Below are 26,264 nucleotides of genomic sequence, written 5' to 3' on the forward strand. Positions count from 1 at the left end.
CTACTGAACAGGCCAGAGATCAGAGTATGAGTGAGACAAATAACTAAAATGAACGACAAGAAGTTGTGCATCAGTCTTTAAAAATGAATGTGTTTTGGAACCTCCTGAGTGCATTTGACATCTTTAATACAGAGCATCATGAAGTGATATAAGCAAATCATACTTTCAACAGAAAGGAAAACTTTCCATTCTTGGCTCAGGGAATAGAAAAGGTAAAAGTATATATCTTGCATCTTGTAGAGTTGGTTAAAAAGGGACAGTGGGACAAGTGTAGTTGAAAAGTGCACTAATTTGTTGGAAAAGGAACAATCCTTCAAAATGCTTAAAAGAGGTGAAAAGAAGATTTGTTTGGTGGAGGAAATGGTGAAAAATGATCCACTGAATGTGGAGGCTACTCACCCGGGCACGAAAGGCAAGGATAGCTTCATTTTGATTGGAAGAATGGAGTGCCAAGCAAACAGGAGCAACTTCATCCAGGAAGGTGGTGGCGGGGGGGGGGGGGGGGGGGGGGGGTGCAGAGACAGTGTGAGAGGGATGGAAGACAGGGACAGCATGAGAGAGACAAGAAGCATAGGAAGGGAGGGAAGGTGCAAGAGTGTAGGAGAATGAGTGTGTGTGGTAAACCCTGAAACTGAGGTACAAGGCTCCAACCACAGCCCTACTCCTCCACGCCTCCCAGAATCCTATATACAAAAAGTAGTGGGAGAGGAGAGAAACCCAGCCTGAAGGGTAATTTGTTCTCAAACCCCACTTTTATGCAAATTTACATAAAGGTTGGCTCAGATTGTGTCACCAGAAGTGAAAGCAAAGTCAGTGTTTCACAGAACTAATTCCCTAGCTCAGTCCCAGAACCCCCTCTTCCTTGGGATCAGTACTTGGGGATTTGTTGTTTGTTCCTTTCTAGTTCTGCTCCTTAACATAGGTAGAAAAACAATTATTTAGCTCTGCTGTTTGGACCTTTGTCGTGGTTAATTTTATTAATCAATTATTTATTTATCAATTCATTGATTGGAATTTTTTTTCCCCCCAAGATTTATATTTTAACTTATCCCAAAAATTTTCTTTCTAGAATTTCTTTCTGGAAATAGGTCTAGAAACACTGAAATGTGGACCTCGATTTGAAAAGTTGAACAAGTCTATTCTAGATTAATGGTCCTGAATTCCACTTGCTAACAAGAACTCGTCACCTCTTTTATAAAACTTTGTGGTTTTCTCTCATACCTCCCGTGCTGCTGATCTGTTGACTAATTATATCCATTATTAAACCAGAAAATGTGTCACTTAAATTGCTTATTTTAATTTTTCAAAAACCTGGGGACTTTCCTGACCTCTACTACTCAGCACTGCAAGATTGCAAAAATGAACATTTGGAAATGATGTTGAGGCTCAAAGAAAAAATATGTTTTCTCTTATTTCTTGTCGGTGTGCTGGAAAAAGTCTAAGGAAAACTCAATCACACTATCTTAGCATTAGTCAAAGAAGGCACAGAAAAATATATATTCAATATTGATGGACATAGTCTGCTCAATTTTTTGATGCATCTTCAATGAAAATGAGATGACTTTCAAAGACGGTACCAGAATTGATTAGACGCTACATGCATTAAAAAATCTGCACTATCCATTCCAATCTCCTAGTTTCTCCAGCTCTGTCACATCTGTTCTGATGATGCCAGCTTCCACAGGTGGGCCTCAGACACGTCCATCTTCTTCCTCAACAGAGAATTCCCTACCACCATGGTAGGCAGGGACCTCCCAGCAAGATATCCTCACCGGACATATATTGACCTCCCCATCTTTGTCAGCCTCCTGCAGGGACCATTCCCTCAAGGACACCCTGGTCTACTCCTACTCCACTCTCAACATCCCCACGCACTTTCACAGTTATTTCAGAAGGCCCAACACCTGTCCGTTCACTTCCTCCTTCCTCACTATCCAAGGCCCCAGACCCACCTTCCAGGTGAAGCAGCAACTTACTTGCACTTCACTCAATTGAGTCTACTGTATTCACTGCTCATAATATGCTCTCCTGTACGTTGGGGAGACAAACGCAGACTGGATGACCATGTTCAGTCTACAAGAAGAACCACGAACTTCCAGTTGCCTGCCCCCTTCAACACACCACCATGTTTCCTTGGCCAACATTTCTGTCTTGCGCCTGCTGCAATGCTCCAAAAAGGCTCAGCCTAAGCTTGAAAACAAGCATAGCATTTTCTACTTGCCTTCAGGACTCAATATTGATTTCAATAATTTTAGAACTTGAACACCTTCCTCCCATGTGCTTTGCCCACACTCCAGGCCCTGTAATGGCATTGCTAGTTTTGAAAGGTCAAAAAAGACAGCAAGCAGATAAGTCGGTCACAAAGATACAAGTGACATTTGAGACTCTGAATCACCTCATGTCACCGCAAAGTTCTCAACGAAATGACACTGGGTGGGGTCTCCTCCCTTGATTGTTTAATCGGAACATGTCCAATCACCAAACTCAAACCCTCTATTACGTATGGATTGAGCAAAACTGAAAATCCCTAACCTCCCAAACAATCTTCAAACCCTAAACTGAACAAAGATGTAAACAAATCAGATAAGGAGCTGTGAATACTCTGTCTATTTCTCATTGCTTGGCAATGATTTCCAAGTTTGGTTCATTTATATGGTTAATGGAAGTAATGATCAGGTGATGCCATGACTGAAATCAAATTAAATAACTAATTTTATTTAGTCCAAGAACTATTACTCTAACCCTCACCTCTTATTCTTCTCTAGACACTGCATTCCTACAATGTTCCCTCGGATCTCATTATTTGGAAGATCTAGAACTGCTCCTTCAATCCTACCTCAGCCAAACAGTTTACCACAAATTCCCCTCCTGACCCCATAAACTGTTATTATGGCAGTTCTCTCTTCTCAGAACATACTTCTTCCCAAACTATTTCAAGTTACCTGTCATCGCTCCCTCCTCAAACAGTCTACTCATGAATTCTCCGCACTTGGAAATTTCTGTTCTATTTCTAACTTCCAAAATTCTTGAATATGCTATTGGTCCCCAAATTAGCTCCCAATTTCCCCACAATTCTACATCTGATGACATTTCCAGCTGACTTAATGCTGAAGCAACTGCGTCAAAGTGACAAATGACATTCTGCATGAGAGTCACCACAATAAACTGTGCCTTGGAATCGTTCTCCACCAATCCGAGTCTTGGGCACAGTTGGTAACACCTTTCTCAAACTTCTCTCCGCCATTGTCCAACTGAATGAACTGTCCTTGCTTGGTTTTATTTTTAACTACCTAATCATTGTAACAGAATCTTCTCCAACAGCCTCTCTTCCCATTCGTGCTGTTATCTTTGGAGTCCCTTGCTCTCAAGTTAAAAAATAAACCTCACTGCAGGATTCCTAGACTCTGACCTGCTCTTGTGTAGATGGTCCAGTTCAGTTTCTGCTCAAATGGTACCTTCCCAGCAACAGTAATGCCATTGAATAGCATAGGTCAACAGGTAGATTCTCTTTTGTTAGAGATAGCCATTGTCTGGCATTTGTGGAGCACAAATGTTGAGTAGATGTCAATGTTGTAACTATACTGAAACTAGTCACCTAGGACATAGCAAGTTTGGAGCACAAATCTCTGGTACTATTTTTGGAATACAGTCAGTGTCCATAGCAATATCTATTGCCTTCAGCCATTTCTTGGTATCACTTAGAATGAATCAGATTGGCTGAAGATTGGCATCCATAATTTGGGGACCTTCAGAGGATGGCAAGATGGATCATCCACTTTCCCCGTCTGGCTGAAGCTCGTTGTGAATGTCTCAGCTTTATTTTCTGCACTGACGTGTTGGGCTCTTCCATCATTGATAACTGAGATTCTTGTGGAGCTTCCTCCTCTTGTGAGTTGTTCAACTGTCCACCACCATTCACTGGATGTGACAGAACTGCTGAGCACAGATCTGATCTGTTTTCTGTGGAATCACTTATCCCATCAACTACATGTGGCTTGTATCGTTTGACACGCAAGTAGTTCCGTATTCTCCAGATTGACACTTTGGTTTTCGGCACATCTGGTACTGCTCTTCACACACCCTGCTGCATTCTTAATTGAACTATGCTGGATTCCCTGGCTGGATAGTAATGGTAGAGAGGGGGAGATCCCAGATTGTGGCTGACTACAATGCTGCTGCTGCTGTTGACCCACAACATGGCCTAGAGGCTCAGTCTTGAGTTACTCAATTTGTTTGAAATCTCTCTCATTTAGTATGGTGGCAATGCCACACAAAATGGAGTCTACACTTGACACGAAAACAGCACTTTGTCTCTGCAGGGACTGTGCAGTCATCAGTCCAACTGATACTCTGATAGACAGATGCACTTGCTTCAACCAGATTGCTGAGGAGGTGGTCAAGAACGCATACCCAGTCCAGCAGCTAAGCCCTTTAAGCCCTCAACTAGATCAGTCAGTAGTGGTGCTGCTGAGCCATTCTTGAAGTCTTCTTGAGAGAGCATTTATCGTACCCTTGCTTCCTTCAATGCTTCCTCCGAATGTTCTGGTTTTCCTGTTATAGGAAGATAGTATTAAGCTGGAGTGTGTTCAGAAGAGATTTACCAAGAATGGAAGGTTTGAGTTACAAGGACAGGCTGGATAACCTCCGACTTCTTTCACTGAAGTATAGGAGGCTATGAGGTAACCTTACAAAGGTTCATAAAATCAGGAGCTATATAGATTAAGGTGACTGGTATGTATCTTTTCCCTAAGGGGGGATTTCAAGACTAGGGGGCATACTTTTAAGGCAAGGGGAGAAAGATTTAGAAAAGACATGTGGGGCAATTTTGTTTTTAAAAACAGAGTGGATTGTGTGTGGAATGAACTTCCAGAGGAAGTGGTGGATGTTGGTACAGTTACAACATTTAAAAGACATTTGGACAAGCATACGAATAAGAAATGTTTGGAAGAATATAGGCCAAGTGCAGGCACGTGGGACTAGTTTAGTTTAGGGTTATAGTTAGCATGGATTGGCTGGACCAAAGGATCTGTTTCCATGCTACATGACTCTATGACTACTGATTCATTAGTCAAGGGGAGAGGATGGTAGGTGGTAATCAACAAGAAGTTTCCTCGCTCATGTTTATCTGATGCCACAAGATTTCTTACAGTATAGTCACTGTTAAGGGCTTGCAAGTTAATTCCCTTCTGATAGTATACCATTATGCCACCACTTCTACCAGACAGGATAGACAGGGCAAACCCTGAGATGGTGATGGTATTGTTTGGGACATAATCTGCCAAGTACAATTTCATAATTACGTCTCTGTCATGCAAAAGCCTGACAAGTCTGACAGGTAGTTCTCCCAATTTTGTCACTTGCCCCCAAATATTCCCAAGGAGGACTTTACAGGGTCAACAAGCTAAATTTTTCATTGTTGTTCCTGATGTCTAGGTTGTTGTCCAGTTGTCTGACTTGTTTTGCTCCTTTTTTGAGAACTTTTAATGATTTGATTCAGGCAAGTGACTTGCTAGGCCATTTCAGAGAGCAGTTAAGAGTCAACCATATTGCTGTGGGTCTGGAACCACATAGAACATAGGGCCTGTACTGTTCTTCAGCCCGCTGTAGGCCAGACTAAGCAACAGCAGCAGATTTCTCACTGTAAACGTTGAGCAGATGGGTTTTTATGATAACTGAGAATGGTTTCATTAGATTATTAATTTCATACTGGTTTTTAATTTAAATTCTGTTTGCACTGTGAAATTTGAATCTGGATTCTCAGAGCATCTCCTGGATCTCTGGATAACTAGCGTTCACTGTAATACTACATGCGCATATCTGATCACCTCTTCCATTCCTCAACCGCTCTACAATTTAACATGATTTGGGAGACAGAAGAAAATTTCTGTTGCAGCAAACTATTGAACACTTTACAGCTTACAACTCATCCAGAGATAAAACTCATCCAGGAAACAAACGTAGAAAGTGGATTTGACATGACGAACCAGACCCCCAATCACTAGAGTAAACAGATCCACTCAGATTTTGAAAGTAGTATTCAGCAAGACGTGAAGGGTAGCGTTCCACTTATTATCTGCTTTAAAGAAAATTATGTGGGCTAGTCATGCCAGACATGTTTGTGAAATAAACACCCCAGAAGCTTTCACACTTTACAAAGCAAAACAACTTGCCCATAAGATAGTGCAGATGATTGAAAGTTTGATCAAAAAGTTGACTCTAGGAGTGCCAGGAATTAAGAGAGAGATGAATAAGTTTGGGGGAGGATTTCCAGAGATTAGGGCTAATGCATTATAAGGAATGGACACCAATAGTGAAAGAATTGAAATCAAATGATGCTCAGGAGCTCAGAGTTAGACATAGTGAAGGGTTATGAGGCTGGAGCTAGGGGTGATTAGGCCATCGGTAGATTTGAAAACAACTATTAAGAAAAAGTAGGAACGAAGGTAGATCATTGAGCATAGGGTATTGGGTGAATGCATGTGGCACCAGCAAATACATAGGTTGCACAGTTTTGGATAATCTCAAATCTTTTGGATGATCTCAATTCTGGGAGAATAGAACACAAGAGGCAGGCCAGGATTGTATTAAAACAGCCAAATCTGGAGATAATGAAAGCATGGGTGAAGGCTTCCCAAGCTTAACTATTACAGCAGGGGCAAAACTGGTGAGATCATTGAGGTAGAAATACACAGGCTTAATGAACACTCGGGTTTGTGGCTTAAAGCTCATCTCCAAGTTAAGTATGAGAAGGTAGAGCAAACTAGCTCAGGCTCAAGACAGTTCCCAAGGAAAGGGATAGTCCATAGTGAGGGAGCAGTGTTTGTAGTGGGGCCAAAAATTATGGGATCATAAGAAATAAAAGTGAGCAATTTTGTCTCTTGAGCCTGCTCCACCAATAGAAGATGATAGATCATCTGATTGTGGTTTCAACTCTACATTGCTGTCTACCCCCAACCACACCACATCCCTCCAAAATTCTCAAAATCCTTTGGTTGTCAGAAATCTAACTCCGCCTTGAATATGTCAAATATCCTTTTCCCACTGCCCACTTGGGTTAAGAACCCTAACAATTAAAATTCCTGTGTGATTATAACCTTCCTCATCTCCATCTTAAATGGAAGACCCTTCTTACAAACAAAACTGTAACTCCCTTGTTCAAGATTCCCTACCAAGAAGTGACTTCTCAGAATTTGCCTTGTCAAGTTTGCTCTGAGTCCTATATATTTCAAGAGGATTGCCTGCCTTACTTCCGATCTCCAGTGAGCACTATACAGGCCTAAAAGTGCATGAAATTCTTCACAAGACAATGCCTTTGTCCATCTCAGGAATCAGCAGAGTGAACTTACTCTTTCCTTAAGTAAGAAGACCAAATCTGTGCCTAGTACTCTCGGTGCCCTACCACAAATACACTGCACAACTGATTTAAGGCTTCTCTACTTACTCCATCTTCTTTGCAATAAAGGTAAACAGTCCACTACCTTCCTAATTCCCAGCTGTACCTGTGTGCACATAGGTATGCAACCTTTTTGTGACTCATACACAAACAGCCAGATCACACTCTGCTGTGATAACCTGCAATCTCTCCTTATATAAATAATAATCTGCTTTTCTATCCTTCCTGCCAGCGAACAACCTCACATTTTACAATATTACACACCAACTGCCAAACTTTTTGTCCTATTCAACTAATTAACCTATCTTCAAATGATCAGTAAAACTACAATATAATCAGTCCCTTTATCCACATCATTAAGTACAGACTGTAAATAGTTGAGGCCCCAGCACTGATCCCTGCAGCACTCCACTAGTTATAGCCAACCACCCTGAAAATGCTCTATTTATTCCTATTCTCTGTTGCCTGTTAGTCAGTCAATTTTCTATCCGTGCTAATAAATCATCCTAAAACATGGAGAAATCTCAATTTATGCACACCTTTCTTATAGTTCCTTATTGAATAACATTTGGTATCTCAAGTACACAACTACTGGTTCTCCGTTACCTACTTTGTTGACTACATTCTTAGGGAATGCTAATAATTATTAAAAATTATTTCTCTTTCTCAAATCTACATTGATTAAATCTATGAGGTGACAATAAATGCTGGCCAGCTAGCATCGCTTATGCTCCACAAGTGAATGAAAAAAGCTTCAGATACAGAAAAACCAAAATGTCACTAATTGAAAATTTCAAACTTAAACATAAAAATGATGCCAAAATACATAAATTATACACCATACATTATAAAGCATATCCAAACATAGCATGCATTCTGAAAACTAGCATTTTATTCCTATTTATTTCTTCCTTCATTTTCAGACATGTTGAAATAATCGTGTTCTTCTTTAGCATCTCCCAAGTCTTTGCCACTTGAATTATTTTGTTGATGGGAAGCTTCGTTTAATTCAAACTTAGATATCCACCACAAACCCCTAATTTTCCTCCCTCAGAGTTGAGCCTGTGTGTCAAACATTTTTTTTTGCAATCATGTCAGCATTTTTGGGTGCAGAACTTAAGGAGAAGGCATCATGAGAAAGTGCAAGAGCATGCATGCCTCATACAAATTTATTACATATGAAAAACGCCTTGCAACCAGCACCCTTTCATCACATAACCAAAGCATCCATCACAAAGTTTTATCTTTAGATACTCTCCTTACTTTCCTCACAACACCCATCATAAACTTTCTTTTCAGTGAATTTATTTTGTGCTCCACCAACACATATTACAATGAAACAACTTCTTGTCAAAAGACAACACTCTAGAAAATCCATTTGTTTTCGTTAGCATTCAAAATGCTTTCAGTAATTATCAGTCATGAAAAGGTGCTGTCAATCTTTGGTGTTACCACCACTGGCTAACTAGATTGGAAATAACATACTCCAAGAATAACCACATTTAAGCCAACAAGTTTTAATATTGTGGGATGCCCTTAATTGATTGCCAAAATTGATTACATCGCCAGTACTTCACTCTGACACTGAACATAAAGCACGAAATCTTCATATACTTACAAGGTTTGGAATGGGAACATTCAGAATAGCATTGCAGGATGTTTTGTCATTCGAGCGTACATACTTGAAAAATTCACATTTCCATTGTGCTTTAATAAGATCCTAATTAACGCCACACATAAAAGATTGATTTATTTACCCAATAAATTGTCTTGGCGCCAGTCACACAATACCACAATCAACATCAAAGTGTTAACAGTGAAAGGCAGTGAGAGCTCATGTTTTCATTCCCATGTGGCAAGATTGAAGGCAGCAGTTTAGTGCCAGTCCAGGCACTCTTCCAGCAAAAAATGGACCAGGGGCTTGGGTTTAAGTTCCACCTACTCTAGAAATGTGTAACGACTTCTCTGAAACAACCAGCAAAATAGGTCAAATAAAAATCTTCCAGCAAAGTGGGAGGGCCTCATGTGGTGTAGTGGCAGTGTCCCTGTCCCTGTCTCTGTCCAGGGAGACCTGGATTCAAGTTTCACCTCCTCCAAAGGTGTGGTAGAACATCTCCGAACCGATTGATTAGAAAATATATGCCAGCAAAGTATGGATATCTTGTGGTATAGTGGTAGTGTCTTTACACCTGAGCCAGGGGTCCCAGGTTGAAGTCCTACCTGCTCCAGAATGCTCCCACCTGCATTGGAAGAACATCTCTGAACAGGTGACTAACATATCTTCCCGTAAAATTACATTCAGCAATAATTTGCAAACCAAGACCGTAGCAGACACTAAGCATTTCAGACATCAAGGTTAAGCTGTATATGTGCAAATTAAACCATGGAATGCAGAACAAAGTTTACACTTATGTGAGAGACAAAATTTCAATAAAGCAGAACTTTGCAGTAGTTCCCTGATACTTTTTTTTAAAAACAGTTTATTCAGAATACCCTACAAATTGAGGAATTGCTGTGTACAGTGCAGCATAAACATTTACAGTGTTTTCAATAACCAGTTACAAGATTAAACTGCAGAGAATTGAAGCACATTACTAGCTTGACGAAGAGGAGTAACCAAAAGCTATAAAAGGGAGAGGAGAATTTGCATCTTCAAGCATCAACCCACTCACAGATTAGCATCATTTTGCCTCTGTACCTAGGGCGCATATGGTGACACATTTTCTCTGTAAACTTAGCAAGCTCTGACATACCCAACTTGTCCGATATAAACAGAAAAGTACCAAACTGAATAAAAGTGCATAAATATAATAGACCAATGCTTTCTTATGATTTCACTGCTTTCAGGTGGATTCCATAAAGAGATTTTCCAAAAAGTACTTCTAAACAAGACCAGAAATTGAAACCTGACTTCAAACTTAAAAACTGCCCAACTTCACTGGGAAGTCGTCAGCAACGCTCTTAAATAATTGTTCATTGTAACAAAACCATCTGTTCCAATCAGGAAAAAACATTAGATTCAGACCAATCCACCCTTTCTTTCCCTCACAGATGACTATCACCTACAACCAACTCATCATAACAATAAATCCCTTCTCTGTAGAAAGATTAAACTTTCACAAATTCCATTACTGTGTTGTGTCCACTTGAACTAAGTATACACTTTAAAAAGCTGTTCTTTCCTTCGGAAGAAAGAATAGGAAAATGACATGGCAAGTTTTATTCCAACGTAGTATTTTCTTTCCAACCCCTTTACCCTAGCCAAGCAGTTATACTTGGAATTTTGGTGATAATGACAAAAGATACCTAAAATATGTAAAATGCAACCTTCAATTAAGAATCATTAATTAGAAGAATGAACTACTTCAGTGTTTAAAAGACAAGCTTTGATATTTAATGTCATCGAGCAAGGGACTAATCTCGCACCATCTCTAAGGCAATGCTTAAAATTGCAAATAGCCTCCACAATAAAAAACAAGATTAGTGACTGCTGAACGGCAGAGACCATTTGTTTATCAACAGAAATTATAAGTGCCTTAGATGTAACTTTTTGGTAATTTTTTTGTTGATTGAGGCATAAATGCTCAGAAATGGAACACATCCCCTTGCTGAAAAACAATTTTCATCATCTAAATTTAAATTCCACAGAATTGAGAATATATGGGCAGCACAGTGGCTCAGTGGTTAGCACTGCAGCCTCACAGCGCCAGGGACCCGGGTTCGATTCCATCCTCAGTTAACTGTCTGTGTGGAGTTTGCACATTCTCCCCGTGTCTGCGTGGGTTTCCTCCGGGTGCTCCGGTTTCCTCCCACAGTCCAAAGATGTGCAGGCTAGGTGGATCGGCCATGCTAAATTGCCCATAGTGTTCAGGGATGTGTGGGTTATAGGGGGGATGGGTCTGGGCGGGATGCTGCAACAGGCGGTGTGGACTTGTTGGGCCGAAGGGCCTGTTTCCACACTGTAGGGAATCTAATCTAAAGCTAATTTCAGTCATGGTGACCATGAAACTATTGTTGTCATAAAGACCGATCTAGTTCACTAATGTCCTTCAGGAAAGGAAATATGCATCCTTGCCCAGTCTGGCCTATGAGACTCTAGATCAATTGCAAAGCTATTGACTCTTAACTGCCCCATGAATGACCCTAGCATCTTCATTTCAAGAACATTTGTCTAATGGCAATAGATTCTGGCTGTACCTGTGCATGTAAGTCCCAAAGAATAAAAATAAACTCCTGCTCAGTTGGTTTTATTTCCTGCCAATTTTGGGGCAACCTTACGCTGCGAGCCCTTGCACAGTTGGGAGCTTGTGACTCACCCGTGTTATGGACCAGCCCAAACCCTCTCAATATTTTAAGAAGATGGTCTAGATCCCAACTTTCTCTTATTTTTAAAGGCAGATGTAAGGTGATGTGTTCCAAGCACAATTTGATTGGTCAAACTACCACTTTTGAAGCAAAACACATTTTATTCTCATGCTATAGTTAAAATATAAACATAAGAAAGAAGAATTGGAATAAATTTAACTCTATTGGAAAACTTAACACAATAATAGGTTATTTAACTACGAAGCAGTAACTGTTCCAATACAGTAATAACCCATAAATAACCCTTAGCAAAGACTGATTCAGTAATAATACATGGTCTCACGTGTAATTCTCCAGTTTAGGAGGAAAGAACATCAAGAGAAAATTCAGACAGCGAGAGAAAAAGAGAGAGAACTCAGCATTTTGCTGTAGCAAGGAGATATGTATAACAGCTCCAAAATCCCAACAGCTACCAGAAGCTAAACTAAAATTCTGTTTCTGTGGAAGCTTGACCACACCCCTTCAATGCCGTTTCTTTTAAAAAAGATCCAGGCCTCACAAGTTGTTGACTTTATTGGCTTGAAACAGACCATGCACCTCAGTCTCAACATCTCTTCAGTACAAGAACCAGGACAAAGCACACCTCTTACATCCATAGCATTATTCACACTAGGTTAATTCCCAGTTTCCCAAGTTTGCATGACTCTTCACTAGTGAAGATACAAGTAACATCCTAGAAATTAGTGTACATTAGGAAATGGAACAGAAGGAGGGTAGAGCTCAAGAAAGTTATAATCAAAGAACAAAGAACAACACTGCACAGGAACAGGCCCTTCTGCCCGACAAGCCTGTGCCAATGCATCTTGTCCTTCACACTAAAACTGTCTTCACAGACAGGATCCATATCCCTCTATTCACTTCCAATTCATGTATTCATCCTGGTGTTTCTGGAATGCTGCTACTGTGTCTGCTTCCACCACTACCTCTGGCAGTGCATTTCAGGCACTCACTGAATTTGGTGTGAAAAACCTGCCTCGCACATCTCTTTTAAACACCCCCATCCCAAACCTGTGTCCCCTAATAATTGACCCCTCCAGCTTCTCACTTTCCACTCGATCCATGCCATTCACAATCTTGTAAACTTCTTTCAGATTGGCCCTCAACCCACTGCGTTCCAGGGAAAACAAACCCAGTCTATCCAAATTTTCCTTCATAGCTAAAATCCCCTATACCAGGCAACATCTTGACAAACCTTTTCTGTACCCTCTCCAAAGCATCCACATCCTTCTGGTAATGTGATGACCAGAAATATACACGATATTCTAAGCATGGCCTAACTAAAGTTCCATAAAACTGCAACATAAATTGTCTATCCTTGGACTCAGTGCCCCTTCCAATGTAGGCAAGCATACCATAGGCCTTTTCTACTACTTTACCTATCTGTGCTTCCACCTTCAGTGATCTGTGGACCTGCACGCCTATCAATACTCCTAAGGGTTCTGCCACTTGCTGTATCATTTCCACGGGTACTTGACTTTCCAAAATGCATCACCTCACATTTGTCCGGATTAAACTCCATCTGCTGTTTTTCTGTCCATGCCTCCAACTGATTTATATCCTGCTTTATCCTCTCCCTATCCCCAGCCTCATCCCATGACCAACCCTCCCTCTCATCCAGGCCTCCTTGATGTGACAAAACCTGTCTATCTTCTCTCCCACCTATCCGCTCCTCCCACCTCACTGACTAACCCCCACTGCCTACCTGCACTTACCTACCACCATCTCATCTACCTTCCACAGCTCCACCCCCTCCTCTCTCTATTCATTTCAGAGCTCCCTTCCCCATCTCCCATTTCTGAAGAAGGGTCCCCACCCAAAATGTCAGCTTGCCTGATGCTGCCTGGCTTGCTGTATTCCTCCAGCTCCACACTGAGTTATGCAGTACATAGCTTTCTTTCTTCAAATTATTAATATATACTGTAAACAGTTGTGGTCCCAGCACTAATCCCTAGGAACACCACCAGTTACAGGACGCCAACCTGACAAAGAACCCCTTATCCCCACTGACTGTTTCCTGCCCATCAGTCAATTCTCTATCCATGCCAATTTACCACCTTGAGCATCACGCGCACTCTTCAAATGACTCAACCTTTTGTTAGGTACCTTGTCCAACATGCAACACATCCACCGGTTCTCCACTATCTGTTCTGAGTCACAGAAACATACAACATGGAAACACATGCTTTGGTCCAACCAGTCCATGCCAATCATAAATCGCAAACTAAACTAGTTACACCTGCCTACACTTGGCCCATATCTCCGCAAACCATTCTTATGAATGTACTTAACTAAATATCTTTTAAACATTGTTACTGTACCTGTATCCACCACTTTCTCTGCCAGTTCATTCCACACACGAACCACTCACTGCGTAAGCGAACTAACCCTCATGTCTTTAAATCCTTCTCCTCTCACCTTAAAAATATGTCCCTCGGGTCTTACCCTGTCATGGGAAAAGGTACTTACCATTCACCTTATCTATGCCCATCACGATTTTGTCAACCTCTATAAGGTCACCCCTCAACCTCCTGCGCTTCAGTGACAAAAAAAGGTGTCCCAGCCTATCTAGCTTCTCCTTACAACTCAAATCCTCCATTCTGGCAATGTCCTGGTAAATCTTTTCTCCAGCTTAGTAACATCCTTCCTGTAACAGAAAGGCCCAGAACTGGACACAGTACTCCAGAAAAGGCCTCATCAACATCCTGTACAACCTCAACATAACTTCCAAACTCTTATACTCAAAGGTCTGAGCAATGAAGGCAAGCATGCTGAAAGCCTTAACCACCCTGATGCGAATTCCAATGGATTACGTACCCGAAACCTTAGATCTCTCTGTTCTACAACACTGCCCAAGACCCTACTTCTAATTGTATGTACACATGTATATATCTTCCTCAAAACCTCTAAATTAGTCAGAGATGAAGCTATGCTGTTATACAAATGAAGTGCAATATGACCTCTACTGCTTGATTTGACGAGCTTCCAAATGTTTTACCATTACTTCCTTAATAATTTATTCAAGTACTAATAATTGATATATGAAGTTATTCATTTTAGAAAGAATAAAAGAACAATATTATTCAAAACAGGAAACTGTGAAAAGCTGCACACAATAGTTGAAAAGTACTCTTAACTGATACATACAAAATAAGCCCCTCCATTAAAATAGTGAACAGAGGAATATCATACTAATCTTAAGCATTCCCTCACTATTCGTTAAAAGTTAAGATAAGGAGGAAGAAAGATTGAGTGTACTAAAAACAATTTCTTCCAAGATTTAGGTTCAAACCCAACCCAAATTAACAAATTGCTTGCCACAATCTAACTGGAAGGTTAGACAGTACAGTGAAACAGGTTCAAGAAAGTCACAGACCACAACACAATTTTTTTTATCAATCTGACACTAATTGACAATCACTTTTATTCAGAGGTGTCTAAGAATAACAAATAGAACACAGAACATAGAACATTACAACGCAGTACAGGCCCTTCAGCCCTCCATGTTGTGCCAACCTGTGAAACCAATCTGAAGTGCATCTAACTTACACTATTCCATTATCTTCCATATGAGAAAATAAAAATATTTATGCTAATTCACTGGAGCAAATGGGTATGCCGTTGAAGCAGAATACGACTGGTGTTAAACACTGTATCAAAAGACACTAAATTCAATTCAACACTACTTCACGCTGTCATTGAGCACTGAAAGTGTAAAAGCTTTGCATTCTTATCTTGCATCTTTCACAATGGAGGAATAAAAAGCTTAAAAATACAAGCTACTTCAAACAAAAAGGTCATCAATAAACTCCATTACAATTTTCACCATTAGTTTGTGACAATGTAAACTCAATAAGACTGGCACATCGCCTACAAAGATGCATTTTGTAGAGTGCATGATTGTATATTACGATACATATCTTGTACTAAGTTATTAAAAACAGCAGGCAAAGTGAACAATTTTTAGATACTAGAACAAAAACAAAGTTGCTGGAAAAGCTTAGCAGGTCTGGCAGGATCTGTGAAGGAATAAAAAAGTCTTTCCAGTGACTTTTTTTTGTTCCTGATTTACAGCACCGCAGATCTTTTAGTTTGTTATATTTAATAACTGGCCTGTTGGAAATGAAGTATAACACTATTGACAATTATGTGAAGCAATTAATATTTTTCTAGAAATCTGTGAAGAGACAAGCGTTCTATAAATTCTTCGTTACACACAAAAAACTTTACAGCCAATTAAACATACAGGTCAGATTTTAACTAAAATGGCATTCTGCTGTAATGGCAGAATGGAGTGCAGCTTGGCTCATGGTCAGCTTCCTATGAGTAAGCTGTCAAGGAGTAAGCAGATGAGACGAGATGGCAGAAAGGAGAAGATTGGAAGTTTAATGGAACCTAACTTACAAAATCAGAGTGCGTCATTACATAATTAATCAGAAACCAGGCCAATCTAATGAATTCCTCAATCAAAGGAAATAATACTCAGAGCTACCTAGTGTTGTATCCTAAATGACAAATGCGTTCGAACAGTCCAAATCTATACTTTTCAGTGAGGGCTTTATTTCAGTTAACCACAGTCTACAAAGCTCATATCCCACTAATTGCTAGCTCTTCACATTAAGAGAATTGATTCTCACCCAATTAATCCATAACTAACATATCTATTATCAGTTCCCCTACTCTAATAGGTCTTAGGCATTGCTTCAGGCCTTATTAGAGATATCTGGAGGTTCAGTTATTGTGCTTTTTCTGATGTCATTGTTTAAAACCAACGTGGCCATTCGTTACAGGTTCCCAGAATCATTTGTAATCTTAAATGGCTCTTTGTGACATTAACCAAAAGCAAACAAATAAACTGCACCTGGAACATAAAACTCTCAAATATAATCTTGGTGGTTAACAGATTAGGAAAGAAGAAATTACAAGCATCTAATCATGAATTTAAATCGGCTGAAGAACTGTTTTTCATGTTGTGAGCTGAATCATAAGCAAGCCACACATGAATTACTAGATAATAAAATGAGAGGCTGGATGAACACAGCAGGCCAAGCAGCATCTCAGGAGCACAAAAGCTGACGTTTCGGGCCTAGACCCTTCATCAGAGAGAGCTCTCTGATGAAAGGTCTAGGCCCGAAACGTCAGCTTTTGTGCTCCTGAGATGCTGCTTGGCCTGCTGTGTTCATCCAGCCTCTCATTTTATTATCTTGGAATTCTCCAGCATCTGCAGTTCCCATTATCTCTCACACATGAATTACTATCTTGTTAATTCCAAACGTCGACTTGGAACGATATCTTAGAAATTTGCTTTGACATTGGAAATTCTCCATTTCAAAGATATAAGTACCAAACAAGAGAAGAAATATCCATGATACAATTCAAAGGCTATTCTTGCTAACTACAAACAGAATTTTTAAAGTTGAACAACCAATTTCAATGTCATGTTCCAATAGCATGTGAGATAAGAGACAGACAATCATGCCAATCTATAATCTCTATTCGTTAAGCATATAAAAGTTTCTCCTTGTGAGGAAATTCTCTTTCAACACATTAACAATCACGGATTTACAGAAATACATCAACTTCTCTCTCTAGCTTGTCTTAATAGCCTACTTTTAATCCTCACCCATTGAATGTTTCATTGCATTGAGGTTTTATACTATATCATGCCCTAAATGGATATTGTGTCAAAGTCAATCAATTGAGTAAAAGAACAAATTTTATCTGCCAATGTTGATCAGAAGATGTCACATGTCTTTTCTAGATGCTTTGTTCAAGCCTAACATTCAGTATTTGGTTTAATTTTAACATGGTAAATGTAGATATGGGGAGAACAACGTTCCATCATTTCTCAATTTTTTTTGTAGTTGTAAGTTATGTAAAAATTATTTCTAATAACCCTGCAAATGATTCCAATCTGCAGAAAAATTAATTTGCTAATCCTGAAACCAATCACATTCTCACATATTGCTAAATTTACTGGTCCTAAGCCAGCAGGCCCATGGTGAATTCAGTGATAATGGGAACTGCAGATGCTGGAGAATCCAAGATAATAAAATGTGAGGCTGGATGAACACAGCAGGCCCAGCAGCATCTCAGGAGCACAAAAGCTAACGTTTCAGGCCTGGAACCTTCATCAGAGACGGGGATGGGGTGAGGGTTCTGGAATAAATAGGGAGAGAGGGGGAGGCGGACCGAAGATGGAGAGAAAAGAAGATAGGTGGAGAGGAGAGTATAGGTAGGGAGGGGATAGGTCAGTCCAGGGAAGACGGACAGGTCAAGGAAGTGGGATGAGGTTAGTAGGTAGGAGATGGAGGTGCGGCTTGGGGTGGGAAGAAGGGATGGGTGAGAGGAAGAACAGGTTAGGGAGGCAGAGACAGGTTGGACTGGTTTTGGGATGCAGTGGATGGAGGGAAAGAGCTGGGCTGGTTGTGTGGTGCAGTGGGGGGAGGGGACGAACTGGGCTGGTTTTGGGATGCGGTGGGGGAAGGGGAGATTTTGAAGCTGGTGAAGTCCACATTGATACCATTGGGCTGCAGGGTTCCCAAGCGGAATATGAGTTGCAGTTCCTGCAACCTTCAGGTGGCATCATTGTGGCACTGCAGGGGGTCCATGACGGACATCCACTGCATCCCAAAACCAGTCCAAACTGTCTCTGCCTCCCTAACCTGTTCTTCCTCTCACCCATCCCTTCCTCCCACCCCAAGCCGCATCTCCACCTCCTACCTACTAACCTCATCCCACCTCCTTGACCTGTCCGTCTTCCCTGGACTGACCTATCCCCTCCCTACCTCCCCACCTATACTCTCCTCTCCAACTATCTTCTTTTCTCTCCATCTTCGGTCTGCCTCCCCCTCTCTCCCTATTTATTCCAGAACCCTCACCCCATCCCCCTCTCTGAAGAAGGGTCTAGGCCCAAAACGTCAGCTTTTGTGCTCCTGAGATGCTGCTGGGCCTGCTGTGTTCATCCAGCCTAACATTTTATTACCATGGTGAATTCAGCCTGATTATATGATCTGTAAATGTAACTTACGCACGCTGTAGAACATTTAATAGATTCTGCTTTATGTGGAATTTCAATTCCCTGTGACATTTAATAAATGTTACTAAATTAATACAAATACACTATTCACACTGGATTGTGAATTACAATCCATAAATTTGCAATGAATCATGGTAGATGCTACTTCAATTAGCCATCAAATGTCAAGTTACATTTGCTGGGAACTGTCAAAAGAAATCAGGTAAGGTCATGAATAAGTTTTAAAAGAAGTTTGAAATAATAAAGAATCCATCAGATACTTCAAGTACCCACAAAATGTCTTTTTTCCTGTAATGGATACATATGACTGAAAAGTTTTATTTAAATATATTAAATGTGAAACTCTCCATAAAACAGATTTGCAAAGCTAACCACATTCATGTCTCATGTGGTGATTAAATGAGGAAAATATTTCCACATCTCTGACTCTCAGCATTTTCACAAAGTAAAATGAAAGAAGTGCATAAACTGGAGATGTGAAACAAAAAAGCAAAGTGCCGAGAAACTCAGCAACTCTGGCAATATCTGCAGAGAGAAAACAGAGTTAACATTTTGAATCCAGTGACCCTTCTGAAAGTTATTCCATCATCTGAGACGACCTTCACATTATCAAGAAAGTCACTGACAGCAATTTACTGCCTCATAGATGGAAACATGGCTATGATTGCTTTAACTTGATTCAAATGCAAGTATGCACTTTCTGGCATGAAGAACTGCCAGTAGCAACAGTTTTTTTTTCTTTCCTCCCCACCCTGGGGAAGACTACTATTCCAGCTACAATCAATGAACTGAATGTAGACCAGGCATTGAAGCAAGGAGCTTTCCTAACTTAAATGTCACTCTATCACACCAGGAAGAGCATCTAACCACTTGAGTTAGTGATTCGTTAGCGAGTTTTGAGAAGATTTGTAGCTCAGGTTGAGGTTCTGGATGTGAGTTTGCTCGCTGAGCTGGAAGGTTAGTTTTCAGACGTTTCGTCACCATTCTAGGTAACATCATCAGTGAGCCTCCAACGAAGCACTGGTGTTATGTCCCGCTTTCTATTTATCTGGTTAGGTTTCCTTGGGTTGTGATGTCATTTCCTGTGTTGGTGATGTCATTTCCTGTTCTTTTTCTCAGGGGATGGTAGATTGGCTCCAAATCAATGTGTTTGTTGATGGAGTTCCGGTTGGAATGATTCGTGTTTAGTTAACTGATTGCAAATGATTTCAACAGTGCTGACTCAATGGCTAGACAGTGGTTTGAGCAGAGAACACCATTTGATAACTTTCACTCTCAATCTTAAAGTTTGTTGAGAAGATATTGCATTTGTGTGCTCAAATATACTTAGAAAGGCAAAGCTAATCATCTTGTGAACGTACAATATTGGAAAAGCAGGCCATTCAGTCCTCTAGAGATAATGGGAACTGCAGATGCTGGAGACTCCAAGATAACAAAATGTGAGGCTGGATGAACACAGCAGGCCAAGCAGCATCTCAGGAGCACAAAAGCTGACGTTTCGGGCCTAGACCCTCAGTCCTCTAGCCTGTCCCACCAGCCAATAAGATCTTGGTTGATCTGTTTCTGTTTTAGATTCCACATTCACATCTACCTCTGATAATATTTGATTCTCTTACCTAAAAGGAATCTATGTACTTGCGCCTTAAAAAGTGTTCCACTTCCAACATCTTTTGAGGTAGTTTGTTCCAAAGTTGCACAACCTTCAGAAAAAAACTTCACCTCATCTCTGCCCTAAAAAGGCAACCCAAATTTTAAAAGTGTCACCTATTTCTGGACTCAGCCTCAGGAGGAAACAGCCTCTCCAAGTTCGCCTTGTCAAGGTAAATAAGGTTCTTATACAACTCAATCAATTCACCACTGTTCCTGTAAATTCTTTTGGAAGCAAGCCCAACATGCCCACTCTATCCTAAGGTCACACAGTAATTCCATTTGGATGAAGTCATTGAGATCAAAACGTTAATTCTGTTTTCTTCTGTCAGACCTGCTGAGTTTCTCCAGCAATTTGTTTTTGTGCCAGTAATTCCAAATATTTTCCACCTCTTTTGTCTGTGCTTGTCTCAAAAATAACAAATAACAAAAGGATCATTGGTTCCATTCAAACATGCAAATATAAATAGCACTACAACAGATAAGCACAACCTTAAAAATTGCCAAGCTCTGTACTCATTGACTGCATTTTTACAATAGGCAGCATTCACAATGACGGATACAGAAATCAATTTTTAAAAGGTTAATCTCTGGCTTTAATTTCTTTGATTTTTCATATTTGGAAAGAACCAATGATCATTTTGCTCTTTCGACTTACTTTTGAAATGAACTGACAATGGCAGTCTAAGATGAGCAGTAATTTTTTGACTTCTTTTAAAAAACATATTTGAGCACACAAATGGAACATTTTCTCTATAAACCTTACCTGCAAGTAGATTCCTATTCTACTGCCACTGTTTAACCAATGAGTCAGCTCTGAGTTTTTTTAACACATACTGTAGCTTTCTTATATACTGAATCAGTGGTCAAATATACTTCCTGGTGTGATACAGAATGGCACTTGGATTGGGGAGGTCCCATGGTTCAATGCTGGCTTGTGTTTAGTTAACTGATTTCGACAGCAATGCCCATTTGTTTGCTCTGAATCCAACTTCTGACATCAAACCATTGAGCAAATTAATGATAAGGGTATGCAGATTTCATAGAAGGGTAAGAAAACTTGCAATAGTTAAATCATAAAGAACTTCACTGCCTCTTCCAAGATGCATGAACCAAAGGAAATAGCACTAAACACAGCCGTTCATGCAACGTGACGATCCATCGTCTTTTTGCATATGCTGTGTCAGCTTTGCTTTTGCACAAATATTCATTGCTGACATCAGCATTACATATAAAAAAGGGGGCTTTCTTTTGCCATATCTGCCACATTAATCTACAGTAACGATACGAGAGTGATGTCAGAGGACTGCAGAATTGAAAATGTTACACTGCTGTTTAACATGACAGGAAACAGAATGATCAGTAAACATATTCAACAGAATGTCATCATTGGTGATGTTATCCTGTTTAGAGGGAGCTGGTAAGATAGAAGATAGGGGGCTGTATTTTTATCAAACTGTACATTGCTCAAAATTGTTGGAATGGTTGCTTCTGTGGTGGCTGTGATGCTACCAACAGCAATGATAGGAAATAGGAAATTAGACTCGAGGAAAGCATAATTTGAGGTTTCCCAGGGATTGACTCTGGGACAACTTTCCTTGATGCAAATTAATAACATCAACTTGGGTGGGTGGAGCACAATTTCAAAATTTACAGATGTCACAGAACATGATTACCATGAACCATGAAAGATTCTGTCAGATATGACAAGATTTCGAGGGCCCTGATAGGCTAGATGAATAGGCTGGCCCATAAATTGAATTTTATACAGAAAATGGATGCATTTTAGCAGGAAGAACAAGAGATGGCAATAAAAGTTACAATTGTAGGTCATACAAAAACAGCGCATCCTGGGAGTAAATGCACACAAATTGTGGAAAGTAGCACAGGCGGATAAGAAAGTGGGTTAAAAAGGCATACAGGATCCTTTATAAATTGATGTTATAAATAGTTGGCTGGAATAAAAGGAAGTTTACAAATGCTGATTCTGCCAATTGGAGTACTGTGTTCAATTCTGAGTACCACACACCAGGAAGCATGTGAAGGCTTTAGAAAGTTTGAGAGGGGTTAGTTGGCTAGAGCTTGGCACAGGTTCAATGGCAGTCTTCAGAGACTTGCCTCTTTGTCACGCCCCTTGCTGGATGTCAAGTATTGTGTCTCAATTTATACGACTATTTGAATCTCCAAAGAAAGATACCGATGATCCTCCATGGACAATGATACATTACCCTACAAGACTTATGAGAATGGCTCCAGGGACAAGGGATTTCCATTATGTGGATAGATTGGAGAAACGTGGGGCTGCTGTCCTTAGAGTAGAGAAGTTGAGAGAAGAATTATTAGAGGTGTTCAAATTAATGAGTGCCTAGACACAAATAATAGAGTGAAACTGCAACAATTGGGATGAAAAATCTAGAATCAGATTGCAGTGAAAAACAAAACAGCCAACAGTAGCATGAGAATATTAGGATCTGGATTGCCTCCAAATGTCAAGCAGTGCAAAGTGAATCTTGAATTCCGGAAGTAAAATGATTAAATACCTTAAAAAAGAAACTGCAAGCATACAGAGAAAAAAAAACAGTAATGAGACTAGCTACATTACCCTTGAGAAGGGTTAGCATAGGCACAACAGGGAGAGTAGCCATCTCCAAAGCTGTAACCAAACCATGATTCGATTAACACCTGTGAAAGAGACAGTAATTGCCCTTGACATCAAGGCCACATCTCATACAGTATGAGATCAAGAAGTTCTACTAAAACTAGAATCTATGTGAATAAGGGCAAAAACTCTCCACTTGTTGGAGAAATACCTGGCACAAAGAAGGACGATTATAGCTGCTAAGGTCAGTCAGGTTAGGTCCAAAACATTTCCGCAGAAATTCTTCTGGGTATGTTTTTTCATCACCTGTTCAGATATGTTATGACTCACCTCTGGAGCAGATAGGATTTGAACCTGGGCCTACTGGCTCAGAGGCAGGAGATATTATCACTGCGCAAGAGCCTTCATGGCTTCAATGTAGTGCCTTATCTCCAGCTGCTTCATTAGTGATGTAGGGAAGGCCATATGGTCAGAAATTGGGATATTTGCTGATGGTAACACAATGTTTATACCATTCACAACTCCTCAGATAATGAAGCAGTCTACGTCCAACATCCGGGGCTTGAGCTTGAAAGTAACATTTGCACCAGGCAAGCTTCAGGCAGTGACGAACTCCAGAAACAGAGAATCTAACCATTACACATTAAAATTTAATGGTCTGATCATCATTGAATGCCCCAATCCAAACAGCCTACAGGTGATCATTGACTAGAAACTGAACTGGAATAACATAATAAACACAGTAACACGACAAATAGTGGATACTGGAAAATCTCAACAGGTCTGGCAGGATCTGTAAAGAGAAAGCAGAGTTAACATTTAAGGAAAAGGTTGATACACGTGATTGAGAAGGGGTGCAAGAGGGGAACGGAGTAAACATTAAGTGCATATGGAGTCCAGACAGAGAGGAAAACAGTTGAGTAGACAAAGGTCTGAGGTAAACGTCAGCCTGGGAGAATGAATAGCACGTTATTGGTTGACACTTGTTTTTGGTAGCAGCCCACGTGATGGCAGGCCTGGTGCGTGGGGATTGGGGTAAGGTCATGAGAGAAGTTTCACTGCATTGTCTTTCTCCTTCACCCACACTCAATTCCTTCTCCAGCAAATATATCAGCCTCTTCCTAGCTATAAATCAATTCTGAAGAAAGGTCATGGACCCAAAATGTTAACTTTGCTTTCTCTCCACAGATGTTATCAGATCTGCTGAGTTTTCCAGCAATTTCTGATTTTGTTGCATACAAATACTGTAGTTGTAAGAACAAGTCAGAAGCTGGGAATCATGGAGCTGGTAACTGATCTACTGGCTCCTCAAAGCCTGTACACCATTTACAAGGCACAAGGCAAGAGTGTGATGGAATGCTTTCAATTGCCTGGATGAGTGCAGCTCCAACAATGCTCAAGAAGCTTGACATCATTCAAGGCAAAGGGGCCCACTTGATTGGCACATCTGCAAATATTCACTCCCTCCACCACCGAGGCTTAATAGCTTGATGGACGATCTACAAGATGCACTGCAGGAATTCACAAAGTCTCCTCAATGAGCATCTTGCAAACCATAGACTACTGCCATTTAGACTGACATGGTTAACAAATACCTGGGAACACCACCAGCTGCAAGTTCCCCTCCGAGTCACTCACCATCCTGCCTTGCAAAGACATGACCATTTCATCAGTGCTGATAGATCCCTCCCTAACAGCATTATGGGCCTACCTAAAACAAATGGACAGCAGTTCAAGGCAGCAACTCACCATCACCTTCGCAAGAGTAACAAGGGATAGGCAATAAATGCTGGCGCAGAAACAACATTCATCTCCCACAAATTAACCAAAAAAAATGTTCTGCCTCATAGGGATGTGACAGCAAGGGAAACCACAAAACTTCAATCTTATCAACATTCCTCTTTCATTCACTGCACTAAACACAAATTTCACTAATTTGGCAAGTTAATTATCAGTGCTGTATTGCAAACTAGAAAATTGGGTCAAAACAATACTCTGAAGTTACTCTGAAGAATTGGCATGGATTAATAGCAATTTCCTGTGTAAATATTAATATCCATACTCTCAAATTCAGAACAAATCTGCAATGATCTTAAACCAATTATTGAACTTTTAAAAATTGCACCTGTCTTCCACACCAAACCAAGCATTCACCAAATCTTGCATGCATCCATGACTGGGGTTTGCAGTTAAACAAGTTGTCCGATTTCAAGGTTCAACCAAAAAAAACTGGCGTAGGCACCAAGGTGGGATAGCTCCCGAGGAATTTTCCCCCATCACAAGTATCTCGCTGCGCCAAGGAATCAAGAGCTGAATAGATTAAATAGTATACTAATGGATAGGAGCAAGCTAATTAGAGCGAGTAATCAAGTACACGGCAAGGGTGTCTACAACTATAGTAACCTACTTCCCTTTCCTTGCAGATTCTGAAGGGAACATCAAGTTTAAGGCCTAATGGGTCAGGTCGGTGGACCGAATACCGATATACCACCCCAGGCAGCCACCCAACCCCGGTATCCGTGAGGGAGACGCAGCCGCTTACTCTCGGTGGCGCTCTGCAGACACAGCACATCGAGAGGGTTGATGGAGTCCTGCTGCAGCAGCTCGGCCTCGGTGATGGGGGTCAGGCCCTCGGGCTCCGGGTTTTTCCTGCTCTTCATCCTGTTGAGCACGCTGCCGCCCTCCTTCTTGGGCTCGATGCCGTCGGTCCTGTTCTCCGAGTTACTCATCCCGGCGAAGTGGGTTCAGACGGGCCGGACAGACGGAGCGCGAAGAAAGTTTTAAGGCGTTCGAGCAAGCCCAACACTTGGGGCTCCGTCTGCCGGCTTCTCCTCCCACTGCCCAGCAGCAGCCGCCGCCGCCGCCGCCTCCAGCCGCGAGGATCCGGTCACCGCCGCTGGCTTCAAAATGGCGGCCGGTCGGTAGGACTCGGTATCTATGGAGAGGAGGTGCATGGGTCAGCACGGGGTCAACGTCAGCCAATCAAGAGCCGCCCCGAGGGTCGGCTCCAGGATCTCTCTGCAGGTAGCACAAAGACAACTTTCTGAAGAAGGATCCCCCCAGCCCGTAATGTCAACTTTCCTGCTTCCCTGGCCTGCCGTGTTCCTCTGACTCCAGCACCTGCAGTTCTTACTGTCTCCGAGTGATTTTATAAACCCTGCCTGCAGGAATGGACACGACTCTTGCTGACCTTGTGTAATCCACTCCGGCCGTCTTTAAACAGT

General features: G+C 41.0%; 1 protein-coding gene across 1 annotated transcript in view; it reads right to left on the reverse strand.

The window, feature by feature from the left end:
- Window positions 1-25,975, reverse strand: part of unc119.1 (unc-119 homolog 1) — a 61,340-nt gene extending 35,365 nt beyond the window's left edge. Inside the window, exon 1 of the mRNA XM_048556164.2 lies at window positions 25,583-25,975. Coding sequence (XP_048412121.2) covers window positions 25,583-25,769 — 187 coding nt within the window. The 5' untranslated portion in view covers window positions 25,770-25,975. The remainder of the gene's footprint in view (window positions 1-25,582) is intronic.
- Window positions 25,976-26,264: the final 289 nt, after the last annotated feature.

Source organism: Stegostoma tigrinum, chromosome 26 (genome assembly GCF_030684315.1).
Source record: "Stegostoma tigrinum isolate sSteTig4 chromosome 26, sSteTig4.hap1, whole genome shotgun sequence".
Classification (NCBI taxonomy): domain Eukaryota; kingdom Metazoa; phylum Chordata; class Chondrichthyes; order Orectolobiformes; family Stegostomatidae; genus Stegostoma; species Stegostoma tigrinum.